General features: G+C 38.7%; 2 protein-coding genes across 13 annotated transcripts in view; both read left to right on the top strand.

The window, feature by feature from the left end:
• The first annotated feature begins 397 nt into the window (after positions 1-397).
• LOC116177777 (membrane-bound alkaline phosphatase-like) lies at positions 398-2203 on the top strand. Its single transcript, XM_031496885.1, has 4 exons — positions 398-791; positions 841-1075; positions 1124-1891; positions 1940-2203. The coding sequence occupies exons 1-4, from the start codon at positions 462-464 to the stop codon at positions 2125-2127; spliced, it is 1521 nt and encodes a 506-aa protein (XP_031352745.1). The 5' UTR covers positions 398-461; the 3' UTR covers positions 2128-2203.
• A 5603-nt stretch (positions 2204-7806) lies between these two features.
• The window catches only part of LOC116177774 (spore wall protein 2-like), a 35292-nt gene continuing 26362 nt past the window's right edge, over positions 7807-16736 (top strand). For 4 of the 12 annotated variants that reach the window (XM_031496879.1, XM_031496877.1, XM_031496871.1 and 1 more), the window contains exons 1-15: positions 7807-9278; positions 9360-9456; positions 9507-9535; positions 9597-9665; positions 9721-9822; positions 9914-9979; positions 10064-10129; positions 13172-13216; positions 13283-13333; positions 14209-14253; positions 14323-14394; positions 14869-14913; positions 14979-15029; positions 15623-15667; positions 15733-15804. In XM_031496879.1, coding sequence (XP_031352739.1) covers positions 9224-9278; positions 9360-9456; positions 9507-9535; positions 9597-9665; positions 9721-9822; positions 9914-9979; positions 10064-10129; positions 13172-13216; positions 13283-13333; positions 14209-14253; positions 14323-14394; positions 14869-14913; positions 14979-15029; positions 15623-15667; positions 15733-15804 — 910 coding nt within the window. In that variant the 5' untranslated portion in view covers positions 7807-9223. The remainder of the gene's footprint in view (positions 9279-9359; positions 9457-9506; positions 9536-9596; positions 9666-9720; positions 9823-9913; positions 9980-10063; positions 10130-13171; positions 13217-13282; positions 13334-14208; positions 14254-14322; positions 14395-14868; positions 14914-14978; positions 15030-15622; positions 15668-15732; positions 15805-16736) is intronic. The other 8 variants (XM_031496881.1, XM_031496872.1, XM_031496870.1 and 5 more) reach the window with 7 other exon arrangements.

The following is a 16736-nucleotide window of genomic DNA, read 5'->3' as shown; positions in this document are numbered from 1 at the left end:
TTAGAAACTACCTTTTTACAAATAAATTTGCAAAAATGCTCTAAAAAGTAGTCAATTGTCATTAAACAAAGGAGTGGTTCAAATCAATGTCAATGTGGTGGAGATGTTTTGAATGGATCTGTTGAATAAATTGGATTGAAACCTCTTTATCTTCAATTTTTCACACACTTTAAGGCAAAAATGACTCTTAGCCTCTCACATACTTTGTTTGGAAAAATTGTCTCGGCTTATCGAATAAATCTTGTTCATTCACGGGTAGGTAGTGCATCAGTAGCAGATTTAACACAAATCGTTATCATTCAATTAAATGAGGTCACGACATTAATTAATTCATATATTTCGACCTTTCGCGTAAAATAGACCAGAACCGCTTATCTGCTTCAATGAAAAATTCTGTCGTTGCATAGATCAACCTTAACATCACTGCAACTCGAACTTAGTTATCGTGCTCTAGTTTCCAAATGATGCGCGCTATTATTTACTTAATCCTTGCGACCATTTGCGCAACCAGCGCAGTTCCGAATAAGTTTCATACCTCGGGCCACTTTCATAAAAATATAAGGGAAGAGTCGGCGTCTTACTGGAATGAGCAGGCCCAGGCCCGTCTAAAAGAGCAACTGTTGAGACGACCCAACACTGGTATCGCCAAGAATGTCATTTTTTTCATCGGTGACGGCATGTCGATGGCAACACTAACCGCAACTAGAATCCATTTGGGTCAAAAAAGTGGAAGTAGCGGAGAGGAGACCGAGCTGTCGTTTGACAAATTTCCTTACGTGGGTTTATCGAAGGTGAGGCGATGTTCACTGCCTATTTTGATGTATCTATCAGTATTCGTAGACGTACTGTGTGAATAAGCAATTTGGTGAGTCAGCTTGTACGGCAACCGCTTATCTAGGTGGAGTCAAAAGTAACGAAAACACAATTGGCGTAACGGCAGCGGTTAAAAATGGAGACTGCGACGCAATGAATAATGTTTCCAATCACGTTCCATCCACTGCTCATTATTCGCAATTGAAGGGAAAACGTACCGGTCTTGTTACTACAGCGTTAGTTACCGAAGCCTCTCCAGCCGGTGAGCTGAAGGTACAGTAAAAAGCGTGTAATCCACCTTTCCGTTTAGGCGTCTATGGACACACGGCAGAACGCGAATGGCATTGCGATGCGGATGTCAAACGTAGCGGTAAAGATCCCAAAAGGTGCTTAGATATGGCCACGCAACTGGTGCATGGCGCAACAGGTAGCGGGCTGAACGTGATTTTCGGCGGTGGCAGAACCATGTTTTTACCGAACTCCAAAGTCGATGAAGATGGTACGCCAGGCAGCCGCCTTGACCAACGCGATTTGGTAAAGGAATGGGCGCAACGCAAGGGAAACGCCACCAGTAGATACGTCAGTGACAGAGAAGGCCTATTGAATATTACTGATAGTACAGAGTATGCGCTTGGTCTCTTCAATAGTAGCGTTATGGATTACAACCTAGAGCGAAACAAGAGCAAAAAACCATCTTTAGAGGAAATGACACTCAAGGCTATCGAGTTATTGTCAAACGGCAACAAGGGCTTCTTTTTATTTGTCGAAGGAGCTTTAATAGATTATGCTCACCACGATAACCAAGCCCGCATCGCGCTAGACGAAACGGTTGAATTTCACAAAGCGATCGAAGCAGCTGTTAAGGTCACCGATGAGAGGGACACTCTAATTGTGGTAACGGCCGACCATTCTCACTCAATGCTTTTAAGCGGCGGCATGGAGCGTGGTCACGACATTTTAGGCGTTGATACTCTCACTGTGGACTCACTGAATTATACTACCATAAGCTATGGCACCGGTCCAGGGTACAAAGGTTGTGAAAATGGACGTCGCTATAATGTCTCTAAGGATAACTTGAGTACTTGCTTAAACAAGGTGATTTTTAACTTACTAATTTCACTTTCAGCGGATGTTAGGTACAGTTACCCAACAATGGTCCCACTGCCAATTGCCCAGCATGGGGGTGACGATGTTGCCATTTTTGCGCGTGGACCATGGGCTCATCTGTTTAGCGGCGTTCTCGAACAAAACGTGATAGCTCACATTATCAATTTTGCCTCCTGCGTTGGTATAGGAGCAACTGCGTGCGACTGAAGATTCTAGCGTAAATTTGTATATTTCTACACCAGATTCTAAGTTAATTTCAAATGAAGATCACATTATCACATCCCTTCTTTGTTTTATTACAGACTGCCGTTTATTAACGTCCTAGCAGTATGCAGGTCAATTTTACGGCCAGTTTCAAAATTTCGTTTTGCGCATGCGCAGTGCCAACTTTTTTATTTATGGAGGCATTCAAATGAAATTTCATACATATACACTTTAAATAAAAGCAAAACTAACATACCTTACATATATAACATCAGGTTTCAAATTTGGTTTTGCACATGCTATAGCCATACCCAGGATCTCGTTTGCTATATTTGTTTAATTTATTTATTTGTTTGTCGTCTAAATGCTTAATGTGTACCTACTACGGGCAACGAGTTTAGATGGTCACCTACTGTTTTTTAGGTATAGTCATAAAAGTTAAAGGAAAGTACTAGCAAAAATGAAATGTGTGTAACGGAACTCCGTTGGTGAATTTCAATCAATTTAATTCTATTTAATTTTTTTAGATTAAGTTTGGGTATTGTGGTACCTACGCACGCGTGAAATTTCGCATTTACCGCTTCATGCGAATATAAATCTCGAGTAGGTCTAAAGGCGACAGCCAGACGGGTTTGGATAGCGTGTGATGGGGTAGATATTGTAACGTTATTTATAAATTCGGGTTCGATTTATATCAATATTTATTAAACAAAACTAAAACACTATAAAAACCGTACAATTTATATCGATTATTTATATCACACACACTTCGCAATTTATATTTCCGCGCTCGATGTTTCGTCCGTACTCGTTCGGTAGTAGACTCCCCCGATGTTCGGTCCGCAACCATATACACGCAAGCCCGAACATCCGCGCGTACATTCTCGAATAGTCCTACACAATCCCACTATCGCGCGCGTAGAAAATTCCAGAGCGCCAAAGGCGACGTCATGTCTGGAGCATTTCCGTTACACTGCCCCCTTTTAATTCTGGACGTCTCGTTCAGAAACTGCGTTAGTATTACTTTTTAATGCCTCGTGTCGGAATCTGCAGTCAGAGCCTGCTCGACAAACACCTTTCTTGAAAAAGTAACAGTCCACAGTTTTGCGGAGGGGCGTCCCCTGTGGGTTGAAGCAGCATACTGTAATTCGAACGCTAGTGTTTCTAAAAATCACTTCGATCATGGTTCGCACTATCTTCCAGTCCAACCCATCTAAACCACATCCAATCTTCGGGATCGCCAAGCTATTTATGTCATAGTATGCCATGAGTTTCTTTAAGTTTTTTTAAAGCAGACCAGAGGTTTTCATAGGTGGGTTTGCCTTCTGACGTTTTCTTTGAAACCAAGTAGAACAAAGAGCGTTGACTATCTTCCAAGCGCAGTACTTTACCCACTCGTGGTCTTTGCTTTAACAACTCGCTATTCTTCCAAATCTTTTCCGGAATACGGAAGCTATACCTCTACCCATGCGAAGGTCTTCGGCGACACAATGGGCGATGGAAACGTTAATCGGAAGCTCAAAAATATTTTGATAAATTTCCTGAGTAACGCCAAATCGAGCTTTCTTCCGCTGGGCGTAATTTGACATAAAATCGTTAAAGTTTCGCTCGATCCCAAAGCTGCGTTCCTCTTCTCGAATACCTCTAACTTCTTCGTTGTTGTTGGATCCGGCATATCGTGCGAGTCGATTAATGTGGACAACTTTCGGTTTTCGGTGGTTCATTCTGATACGATATATCACGTCATTTATTTCTTGATCACCTCATACGGACCTTCCCATTGTCTTTGTAGCTTGGGAGAAAGACCCCTTCGTCTCTGTGGATTGTGCAGCCATACCAGATCTCCAGCTTCAAAAGTTTCATTGACCGAGCGGAGGTTGTATTGATTTTTCATGCGATCGCTGGCAATCTGAATATGACTTCTAGCCAAGTCGTGAATATCGTTCATCTTCGCCTTTAGTTGGTCAACATAATTTTCACCTGCGACATATTCTTCATGGGGTTTACGCCCAAACTCGAGATCACATGGAAGGCGTAGTTCACGACCCAACATAAGGCAGGCAGGGGTCTGACCCGTGGTCTCGTTGACGGCTGATCGATATGCCATAAGGAACAGGTGGAGGTACTGGTCCCAATTTTTCTGATGTTCTGCCACAACTTTTGAAAGATATTTACCCATCGTTCGATTCATTCTCTCAACCATTCCATCTGACTGAGGATGCAAAGGTGTTGTTCTGGTTTTATTGGCTCCTACCAATCGACAAACATTTTGGAACAAAGCCGATTCAAAGTTCCTTCCTTGGTCTGAATGGATTTCTATAGGAACACCAAAACGTGTAAAGAACTCCTTTACCAACACTTCTGCAACTGTTGCTGCCTCTTGGTTTGGAATGGCGTAAGCTTCAGTCCACTTTGTGAATTAATCCATAGCGACTAGGATATATTTATTTCCGCCATCTGTCTCGGGAAACGGTCCTGCGATATCGATAGCAACTCGTTCCATCGGACTACCAACGTTATACTGCCTCATGGGAGCCTTCTTCTTGGAAACTGGTCCGTTTCCAGTAGCACATAACTCACATTTTTGACACCATCGCCGGACATCTTCTTTACGGTTGACCCAATAGAATCGCTCACGTACCCTTTGCAACGTTTTCGTAATACCAAAGGGTCCTCCGGAAGCGCCGTCATGCAATTTTCGCAATACTTCCGACACTTTGCTTCTAGGTACTACTAATTGCAGCGTCGATTCGGTGCCATCTTCACTTTCAAGGGTCCTATACAACAGGTTGTCTTTCAGAGTCAGGCTATTCCATTGGCCCCAATAACTCTTTACTTCAGGACTTGTGGCACTAATGTCTTGCCAGATCGGGGCTTTGTTTTTTGCAGCTCGACGATAGCCTCTTCCTGTCGACCTTTCTTAGTTTTCCGGCTGCTGCAATGGTTTTTGGCAGTTGCGGCGATGGTGTCCAATCTCGCCGTGGTTCACGTTTCTTTGCCAGTGACTGTATTACTTTATTGATCTTTTCTTCCACTACTTTACTGACCTTTTCTGCCACTACTTTACTGACCTTTTCTTCAAAACTTTCAGATCCACCTTCCTCTTCGATGGTTCTTACCCAGCTGTCACTGCGAGGTTCCACCATACGTACTCGCGCACTTCCATGACTAGCTTTCTTGGCGGCTTCGAATTCTAACGCATGGGCCAAAGCTTTCTCAATTTTGTCGTGCCTAGCCAGTCTCAAAGCCTGCTGGGCATCTCCATCACGAACGGCATCGATAAATGTTTGTACAGCAAGTTGATCAAGAAAGCTCTCCGGTGCCGTAGGGTATGCCAATCGAATCAGTCTAGCGATGTCCGCTTCAAGTTCCTGCAAACTTTCTCCAGGTTTCTGCATTCGGTTTTTGACTTGGGCATAGTAAACTTGCTGAAGGTGTTTATCGCCATATCGCATTTCGAGTCGCGCTACTATTTGTTGGAAGTTCTGTTGATCCTCGGGGATGGTCCGCAACACATCCAGAGCATCTCCTCTCAGAGCAAGAATAAGGGCTGTAGTTTTGTCTTGAAGAGTCCATTTATTTGCCGCAGCCGCTGCTTCAAACTGTCGAACGTACGTGGTCCAAGGAATCTTACCATCAAAAGTAGGTGGCTTTACTCGGGCTTGCTGAACGTCGCCTTCTACTCTTGTATTTGTTTCTGGGTCGACCTTCTTGTAATGAATAGACTGTGGCACCTCAAGAAGACGGTCCATCAGTAATTCATCTAGGACACTACTAGTACGCTCTTCCGTAGTCAGTCGCAAGAATTGCTCGCGCAGCTCTTCATACTTGTGCTCAATCTCGACGAATGTTGCTTTAAATGTTTTGGAAACTTGCGTAATTCTATCTTCAACTTTTTCTTCAATTGATTTAGAGACTTCTTCGATAATCTTTCTAGAATTTTCCTCCATCTTTTCGAACTTCTCGTCCATTTTTCTAGAGTTTTCCTCAATCTTCTCGAACTTCCACCACCAACCAACCATTTATACACGCAAGCAATGTAAGTCCAGTACATTCTCGAATGTTCCTACTATCGCGCGCGTAGAAAATTCCAGAGCGCCAAAGGCGACGTCATGTCTGAAGCATTTCCGTTACAATATTTATATAGTGTAAAAATTATTTTTAACTTCCAATTAAAAGATCTATTAAATTAATTTATACTAATTTAATAGATCTTTTAATTGGAAGTTAAAAATAATTTTTATACTATATAAATATCTACCTCGGCTGTGACAAAAACGGACGCAAGTCGTTAATTTTGCGTTGGTTCCGTTTCGGCTTTTCAGCCCGGCAACGATAGGGAGGGGAACAAGTTGGAAGAAAAAGAGTAAAGATCGCGTAAATAGTTTGGTTTCGACACTAAAAAAAGGGCCGGTTACATAAACGAAAATAATTCCGGGTGGGCCCAAGGTTAGTGGATAGGCCGTTATAAATTCTAGCACCATTGTTCAATGAAACACAGGCGGCTGAGTTGACCTCCTAAAAATACCAATAATAAAGAACTCGCAATTTTGCAAACTATAACGCTTTAAATTTGATGTCACCGCAATTTTCTCTTTACATAGATTAACTTAGTTAACTTTAGTGAAAATATGCTCAATGCATTTTTTGTAAAAAATTGTCTTCTCTTTCATTTTGCTCACCGTATATTTTTTCGAAAAATGCACAGTTTTGGAGATATCTGCGAAAAACCGTTTTTGGCGGCCATCTTGGTAAGATGGCGGCGCCGGCGGCATGTTTCGAATTGTGCATTTTGTGAATTTTAGTTCTACGCATGCAGACCTACAAAATTTTAAAACTTCCTGAGTTATTTCCACGTAAAAATCCTCAATGACAATAATTTCCAAACGGTATGTTTTGCTGGCAAACTTTTTACGGCACAAATCGGCACAAACGTACCACTAACCAATTCACCTAATCTCGAAATTTGTGCCGCCAATGTTCTGCTAACTTCACGGACCCTGTCAATGTGCTAGCGCCCAATTATTTTTTCTTTCCAATATTATTTTAAAATTGATGGCAGATGTTTATTAATAAACTTTTGCTTGTTGCAGAGCTGAGTCGAGCGTTCTAAAAAACCGCTCGAGCGAAGAGCGCTCTAATTTTCTCAAAAATGCTCGCGAGCATCGAGTTGTTTTGCAAAGCGGAACCGCTTACGAGTCCCGAGCACTCCTAAAAGTGCTCGGGCGGTTTATTGCGAGCGCTCGGGAAAAGTGCTCGTGAGCGGAAAAAAGACTCGCGAGCGGAAAACTAGGACTCGCGAGCGAAAAAAGAGCTTGCGAGCTGAAAAGAAACGCTCAAGAGCGCAAAAAAGGGGCGAAATGAACGACCTTTTTCAAGGCGCGTCATCGAGAGGTAGTCAATTTTGGGCGCCTTTTACCATCCGTTGCGAATTTTGTACCGCGGTTTAACGTTTCGTAAATCCTGAATGGCTGTCTCTCTTTCTCGTGTCGCCAATAGAAGCTCCAGCAATGAGAAGTGCCCCAAAAATTAAGTGCCATCTTGTGGAAGGTTTCTAGCGAAATCCACCAAAATGTAGGTATATTATAAGTATGCACCGAAAAAGGAAATGTGGTAGCCTCCGACACGATCTTCCTGATGGTGAAGTCAAATCTTCAAACGCGAATTGCGGGTGAACGGGAAGTCGGTACCGTCAAAGGGAATGTGGTAGCCCCCGACACGATCTTACTGATGGCGGAGTCAAATCTTCAAACGCGCATTGGATCGTAACGGGACATCGGAGGTGGATACCGACAAAGGGAATATGGTACCTTGCTGCATTCATCTCGAGATACAACTTTACGTTAAGCGTACCGTGTCCAGGACCTTAGATACCATCTGGACTTCTTCGGTTCGGTTCTTTTGTCCGATGAATTCTAGAGAAACACGGCATTTCTTTGGCTTCAAATGCATTCTGTCTAAATTTGTAGGAACTCTTTCGGCATTTTAATTTATTTTACCCTATAAATTATTCAATAAACTTTATTTCATTTCCAAATTCAATAAGTGTGTAATTTGTGTTCTAGTTTTCCGATAGTAAGCATGGGTACGAGTGAGTGCAACTTGGTCTTTTATAGCGTAGGGAATCCAGTGATTGTTGAGTGCGAGATATGCGTTACTACGCTGGTGTTCCCAGTTCCAAGTTCTAAAGGAGAAAGACGTATTTAATGGGTCCAAAAGTGCCGCAAGAAAAGTTGTTGCGAACATTGGTTTCTGCTATCAAAAAGATAATCGAAGAAGAGGTTTAATGGAGTTATCCAATATTGCACTACATCAATGGTGTCAAAAACAAATGATTCAGATTGCTATGGGGAAATAAACATGGGCAGCTTTTTTAAGTGGTTCGGGGACCATTTGCTACCAAATTTAGAAGTAGGTACCATCGCTGATTGTTATACACAATGCAAGTTATCACAGTAGTTTGCTGGAAAATTGTTTAGATACGTGGCAACACGTCATTGATGCAGTTACTGATATATGAAAACGCACTGTAGAACCTTTAATAGAAAGGGAAGCAGCTTATGATCATGCAAGGTCAAGGACAAGGTCAATGGAGACGAGTAACATTTTTTGATGCAATATATTAGTGTAAACGTGTGCCACATCGTATTTGATAAAGCATTACTCAAAGATATAATTCTACAATGTTGTTGCGAATTATTGTCAGAGAAAACAACGATTAAAAATAGCTCGTACTGCGCTCTTCTTTAACTAGTATAAATTCTTACATTGCCTACTGATATTATTTACTGATCTGTCTATTATCGGTTAACAGTTGCTGTAAAACTGATCTTCCATTCCACGTTCCCAGTTCGGCGGAATAAGCCACAAAAATTACACAAATATTTGATCACATCCGCGTTTAAGAATCTTGTCAAAACAAACTGTTATTCAGAGAAGACTAGGTGTTTGAGTTACAGTTGTAAATTTCTTTTTCGCTTTTCGTTTCGAAAGAAAGCAAATAGGGATAATGATAATGATATGCGACTATGCCCTAGTGATACTATCAAGGCGACTTTATAAAGATAATTGCTAACGTTTTGCAATCTTTTACAGCGAAATGGTTAGAAAATTATTGATAATCTGTTTTATTGTGCTTGTTTCGAGTGTATTCGGTAAGCATACGGCCTAAGTACATATTATGGAAAGTGTGATGATATTTATCTTCTAAATTTTCCCCTCAATTTCTTGAACAGGCCAAGATCTGTCTTCCGAAGACGCCGCCATTGAAGACTTTAATGACGACGATATTGAAGGATTTTATTTGGAACGTGGAGATGGGGGAGCAGGTAACTATAGTGTTAATTGTTTTCCACTTTTGAAAATTTGGGTTTGCATGTAGGTCAACGTCGTAAACGCGATGCAAATTCAGGTCTGTTAAGTCTTCAAAGGTAATCAGTTGCTTACATTAGGTCTCTTTTTATAAAAATTAGGGTCGAAGGAGTCTTCTGAAGAAAAGAAAAAAGACAAAGTAATTTTTATAGATCAAAAAAGGAAATCGGGTGAGTATAGTCCCATTTACATCCACCTTGAGGGTATGGTATTATTTTTATTTAGGTGAATCCTCTGAAGAGCAAAAATCAAAAGACGACAAGCAGATAGTTCATGATTCCTCCGAACAAGGGCCAGGAAACTATAAGGACGGAATAAAGAAATCGGGTGAGTATAAATCCTACCGATTTTAACCTACCACTCTTTAGAGTAGGTATATGTGCTTTATTTTTGAAATGTAATATTATATTTGAATTAGACGGTAAATCTCACGATTCCTCTGAAGAAGGGTCGGGAGACTCTAAGGGAGGAATCAAGAAACCGGGTGAGTATAAATCCTACCGATTTTAACCTACACCCTTTAGGATAGGTGTTTTATTTTTGAAATTTGAGATTGTATCTGATTTAGGCGATAAATCTCACGATTCCTCTAAAGAGCAGAAAGAAAATCTAAAAGACGACAAAAAGAAACCAGGTCAGTATAAGGTTAACTCCATTAGTTCACTCGCTTTTTCTCCGCTCACGTGTTAATCTTATCTTCTACGTTCGCGTTTAAAGTATTGAACTCACCAACAGGAACAGATGCTTCCAAAACGTTCACGTTTTCTATTTGAGTACTCTCTTCACGAAATAAATATCCATTTGAGGTTTTCGTTCCACCGATAGGTATCTGTCGTTGGGGCCAAAATGGGGCGTTTTCTCAATATTCGTTCTTGCACATCGTCTTCGAGATATTAAGTGTGCTATCATTATTCTTTACCTTCTTGATATTGGTTATTGTTACCGCTTGAACCCCACCTTCATAAAATAAAATTGAACCTCTACAGCACTGGCAAAAACTCCAACTCCAATTAATTTTTTTACCCACGGCTAGTTCAGTAATAAAAAGTGTTCTTAACTAAATACCTCTTACCTTGCGGAAGTTTGACCTCTTATCTCCTCTTCCGTAATCCAAAATCTAATGCTCTGGTTTGATTGAACTGTAATAAATACGCATATGACTTTACTTGATTGAATATACAGGGGGCAATTTGAAAACTTACCACCCCCCATGTTTTAGTAAATAAACGAGATATTTTAAAAAATCAACATACGTTTCGGTAATTCGGAGGGGAAATCACAATGACATAGTTGGCGATTTTTTAAAATATCTCGTTTATTTACTAAGACAGGGGGGGGGGAGTTTTCAAATTGCTACCCTGTATAATAAAAGCGAAGACGATCAAATTCCATTTTTCTTTTACATTTTTCTGTCCAAAGTATACACACACCTCTGATTGCTAAACGAAGTTTTAATTCAACCAAAGGACTGGTATCACTGAAATTAAATGCACAATTCCCAATCAATGAAACAATATAATAAAAAATCCTTTGTTTGGATTCGATCCTTATCAATAAATACAATGAATTCCCATAGGTCGATTCCTTTAGGAATCTTAAAATTACTTCGAACAAAATGACTATGCAAATTCCTAAAAATAATCAACCACTACTTTATACAAATCACAAATTTTAAAATAACACAATTATTGACGTGGGTAATACTCTCTTCTGGTAACAATCTTATCTTTCCTTGAAAAATGCAGTTTTTTTTAGAAATACGAAAATATATCTCTTTAATGGTACAATTGACATTCTGTACCACCCCGGTTTCTAGACGCTACTAGTTCTTTATCTTAAGAGCTATTGTTCTACTTTTTTCGCTATTTGGTTCGTTATGGTGTCGAGTCTTGCACCAAGGAAGGAATTTTTTCTGTGCCGCTTACAAAAAAAGTTATTGTAAGAAAAAAACAAAAAACCGTTTTTTACATGTTCCATAATTTTACACTTTTGCCGTTTATTAATGATCCTAGAGATCGTTTATAATTTTGTATTGCTGTCTGTCGTCTGTCTGTTGGTCTGTCCGTCTGTTTCTTTGTCTGTCTGTCCATCTATCTGTCCGTGTGAACGAAAACTTTGTTTAGAAATGTCTGATCGCTTTGACATCTCCGTTAGTTATGAACTGAATTGCATGAAATTCAATATGGGCATAACTTTAGCCATATAATACGCAATGCCAAAAGTTGAGTCGAATCGATTCAAAATTTACAGTGCCCTTTTCGCATCTCGACCATTTATAAACCGAATTGCAAACTTTTTTACTTATAAAAGTATTTGAATGAAATTTGATACATAGGCATTTGGAATAAAGGAAAATCAAACGCCAATTTCAAAATTTGGTTTTGCGCATGCGCAGTGCCAACTTTTTTATTTATGGAAGAATTTAAACGAAATTTGATGCATAGGCGCTTGGAACAAAGGAAAATCTAACGTTAGTTTCAAAATTTAGATGTTCTTATTTAGAAAAGCATTGCAATGAAATTCTTCTTGTAAACTGAAATTGAATTAGCACGTCAAAAATGGATTACACATTTGCAACGCTATCTTTCACATTTGTGGCCGCATTTTTACGATTTTAACAGAAGTTGCATCTTACAAATGGGAAATGAATGCAAAATGCGCTTTTTGTAATTCGTTTACGATTACTTTTTAACTTGTTTAATTTGAAAGGCGGTTATCCGACTCGAAAATGTTCCTTCTCGTAAATCTCCACTTGAAAATAAAAGGCCTTGATACGAATTAGGCTGCTAAAAGGTTTTTTCTCGTCCCACAATCCACTGCGTCAGGTAACCCGCAATTTTGTCACAAATCCGAATTTGCTTATAAATGTTTTTCCACGACATACATACTGATAAGAGTTCTCGCTACTTAATATGTTTTTACCCGAAACTGTTAATCTTTACAGCGACTCAAATAGATTTTGTCAACTAATTCAGCGTTCTGGTTATTAAATCGAACCACGAATCTTCACACATACGTGAGGATATTTCTTGCAACACAGGCAAAAATGCCGACTGCATCACACACCGATATTTATACGTGTTCGCTCCTGAAGTTAAACGAAAACCTTTTGAATTTACACGAAATAGACCAACAATAATAACAAATTAGCGTACACACATTGGTACTGACTCGCATTCTCAACTTCTCCAAGAATATAATTTCGCGTATCTCACGTAGTATGTGACCTCTCGTGAAAGCCGAGTTATAATGCCCGCCTCCCACTTCTTTTCCTATTTTAATCTCGCCCACGAGAAAAACCGAAAAGTAACTTATTTTCTGAAAGCAATGACCTCCACTGGCGTGCCCTAACAACCAATAGGAAACCCGCACTTTCGTCACGTCCTCGACTTTAAACAGAACGGAGCGAAAAGAGATCGTGACAACCGCACCCGCTTTCCGGAAAACGTTTATTGTTATCGCTTGTTATCGCCAGACATACTTTCGTTCACGTTCGCTATAAAGCGGTATATATGGAAATTTTCCTGTTTAACAAAATACAAATTCAAAATCAAAAATTTAAAACCAAATTGGTGGATGAATGTGGATTTTGATTAAATTTTGACGACGAATAATCATTACGGTCTTATAAAATGGTTTCCTTATTGCAAGTATCTAATTGTTTTTATTACAATAGGGGACAAAGGTGATTCGAATGAAAAGGATGATAAAAAGAACCCTGGTCAGTATCATGTTTTATTTGAAACTTCACGCACTAATTTCTTGTTCTTTTATTCTTTTACATTAGACAAGAAACGAGATTCAAGCGAAAAAGATAATTCTTCTGAAAAAGCCAAAGGTAAGTGCACTCCTTTACCCTTTTACCTCCAGTTTCGTATGCAACGTAGCACTTACTCACAATTACATTTAGAACACTTAGCGGGTTTTATTACAAATTTATCACTTCGACATCAATGCTAAAACTGGCACTAAACGGCCTTATAGCGCCCCGATAACGTTCTAGAAGGTTCGCAACGATATCAAGCATGAATATTTATTGCTTTTGTTTGTAAACTATGACATCCACCACTAGGACCTTCGTGTCGTGACAAAAAGAAACTGTTAGTTTGAGGCGACCTGCGTGATTTATGTCATTTGCGGTTTTACCCTTGATTATAAAGATCTTAGATATTGTGAAGATCGGTAACCCCACAGGGTGATTGAATTTCACCCGTTTGCAGTAGGTTTGTTACATGTGCCCTAAGGTCAAATATGCAAAGTTTGAACCGTATCGGTCCAAGCCTTTGCCGGTTATCGTGTTCACAGACAGACAGAGATCACGGTTGCCCTAAAATAAAGTAGTATGATTGTATAAATGGGAAGAGTAGATATTAGTTGAATTTTCGTGCACTAGATATTGCTGTATGCAATGGTGTGGGGTCGAAACAACACCCACAAAACACCTGTTCAGCTAGCTCAAATAAATTAAGAATTAACTTATAATTTTTATCAACTCTCCTTGTAAATCTCCAGCATTCGCTACAAACCAAAGTATGTGTAGGAGTTATTTGACACATCGAGTACTAATTTCACATTATATCATTTACTCCGCACCGGTGCGGATTTTATTTACAGATTTATCATTTCGACATCAATGTTGAAACTGCCACTAAACATAATTCGATTTGCTTATATAGCAAACAAAACTAATTTCTTTATCTTTTATTACATTAGGGGACAAAGGGGGTTCAAAGGAAAAAGATGATCAAAAGAAACCTGGTCTGTATACCTAATGATTTATTTGACATTTCCAGTGCTAATTCCTTATTCCTTTAATTTGTACATTAGGTGACAAACGGGATTCAAGGGAAAACAATTCTTCGGAAGAAGGCAAAGGCAAAGACAACAAAAAAACACCGGGTGAGCACAGTTCTCTTCATTTTTCATTTCAAAATGATTATACTTCTCAGTGTTACGTGTGTTTACGTCGTCATAATTTGTTGCACTCCAAATTTAATGAATTGAGGGATAAGTTCCCGTAAACCGACTTCTTCAGGAATGTTAGAATGACTTTCAATTTCAAATTTCTTAAACAAAATCCCGAAAAACGGTCGACTCCTGTCCATGTAATCAGGAAAAATAATGCAAAAAATTGACGTTAGCATATACAGGGTGTACCACCTTTGGGTCAAATCTCAATGGCCCAATATTTTTTTGACTACGCCACTGGATACTACGTAAAAATATCTCAAATAGTCAGTTTTTACTTTTTTTTCTATCCAACATGGGTAGTAAGATATGGTAACGTCCTAGGATGTCAAACTTTTCCTTTTTCCCCCTATATCTCAGAAACAAACGTAACTAGATTGATTCTAATTTGTTTTATTGCTATAGGGGACAAAGGTAATTCGAAAGAAAAGGATGATAAAAAGAAACCTGGTCAGTATAATCTTTCATTTGATATTTCATGTACTCATTTCTTATTTTATAATTTTTTGCATTAGGCAACAAACGGGATTCAAGTGAGAAATATAATTCTTCTGAAGAAGCCAAAGGTGAGCACAACTCATTTCATTCTTTTATTTTTACAAATATGTTTGCATTTGTATACCACGTAAATTTACATGATTTATTTAAATGTTTATTTATATAAAGTTAATTATTAATATTTACAAGGACTATAACTACTAAGTGGTCCTTAAGTAGATTGATTTATAACAGTTCAATTTACAGTCACATTCATAACAACTAGATATACTAGAGTAGATTCAAACACGAGCACCGATTTTATTTACAAATTTATCACTTCGACATCAATGTTAAAACTGTTAAAACTATCGCTAGTACCTAATCCTTTATTGACCTTATGACGCCTCGATAACGTTCTAGAAGGTTCGCAACAATATCAAACAGTATTAAATATAAAGACATTTTGAAATATTTTTTTACTTTTGTTTGTAAATTATGAAATCGATCCAGGCCTTTGCTGGTTATCGTGTTCATAGACAGACAGACATCATCGACTCTCGTAAAAAGTTTGCATCGCTTTGGTCGAGATTAGTTGAGTCTTTACGCACTAGGTACATAATAAATCTAGAAGTGATGCATTCAGGTTACCAACTAATATCTTTATTTTTTATAACATTAGGAGAGAAGGGTGGTTCAAAGGAAAAAGATGATAAAAAGAAACCCGGTCTGTATAATGACTTATTTGATATATCGAGTGCTAATTTCATATTCCTTTAATTTGTGCATTAGGTGACAAACGGGATTCAAAGGAAAACAATTCTTCGGAAGAAGGCAAAGGCAAAGACGACAGAAAGAGACCAGGTGAGCGCAATTCTCTTCATTTTTTCACTCATAATGGTTGGCTGCTTGGTAATCCATAATGATGTGACTGGCTAACAGAGACAAAATTGCTTTGCACATGTAACGAGCTAGTTACATTTACAGAGGTTACAAACTCCTTTTGTAGAAAATAAATTGTATTCTCTACGGCACTGGTAAAAATTTTATTGTAACAATTAATTTTTTGTAACGAAATTATTAATACCACGGCTAGCTCAGTCATGAATAAATTTTCATTTACTCTTACCTTGCGGAGGGTTGGTTCTTTATCTCCACTTATAATCTGAAAATTAAAACCTGATACTCTAGTTTTACCACTCTCACACAAGTACTCATATAAATCTAATTGTTTGAATAATTTGTTGAAAATAATATCGTTCTTTTTTTACTATTTATAATTGCCCCAATATCAGGTACAAAATTCTATTCAAAAACAAATTTACCCGTCTCTGGATGCTAAATGAAATTTAACCCACACAAAGGAATAGAATTAATAAACTCACAAGATTAATTCCCGTAAATCCATCACTTCAGGAAAGTTCGAATGACTTTCAAGTACAAATTTTTTATACAAAATTCCCAAAAACGGTCGACTTTTGTCAATGTAATCAGGACATATAATAATTCAAAAAAATTGTCTTTAGGATATACAGAGTGGTGCATTTAAAAAATGCCAGGTCATATCTCAGAAACAGTGGTTCAAAAATTTTTTTTACTACGCCACTGAATTTTATGTAAAAATATCTAAATAGTCAGTTTTTACCTTTTTTCACATAGGTACCTAGTAAGATATAGTAACGTCTTAAAAAGTGAAACTTGGCCGTTTTCACCCTGTATCTCAGAAACAAACGTAGCTAGATTGATTCTATTTGCCTCCTGTCCCCCCCTTCCCCTTTCCCATCGAACAGTGCGCT

This window comes from Photinus pyralis, unplaced genomic scaffold, assembly GCF_008802855.1.
Source record: "Photinus pyralis isolate 1611_PpyrPB1 unplaced genomic scaffold, Ppyr1.3 Ppyr1.4_LG8, whole genome shotgun sequence".
NCBI lineage: Eukaryota > Metazoa > Arthropoda > Insecta > Coleoptera > Lampyridae > Photinus > Photinus pyralis.
Note: the sequence above shows the minus strand (reverse complement) of the source record. Positions and strands in the feature narration are given on the sequence as shown.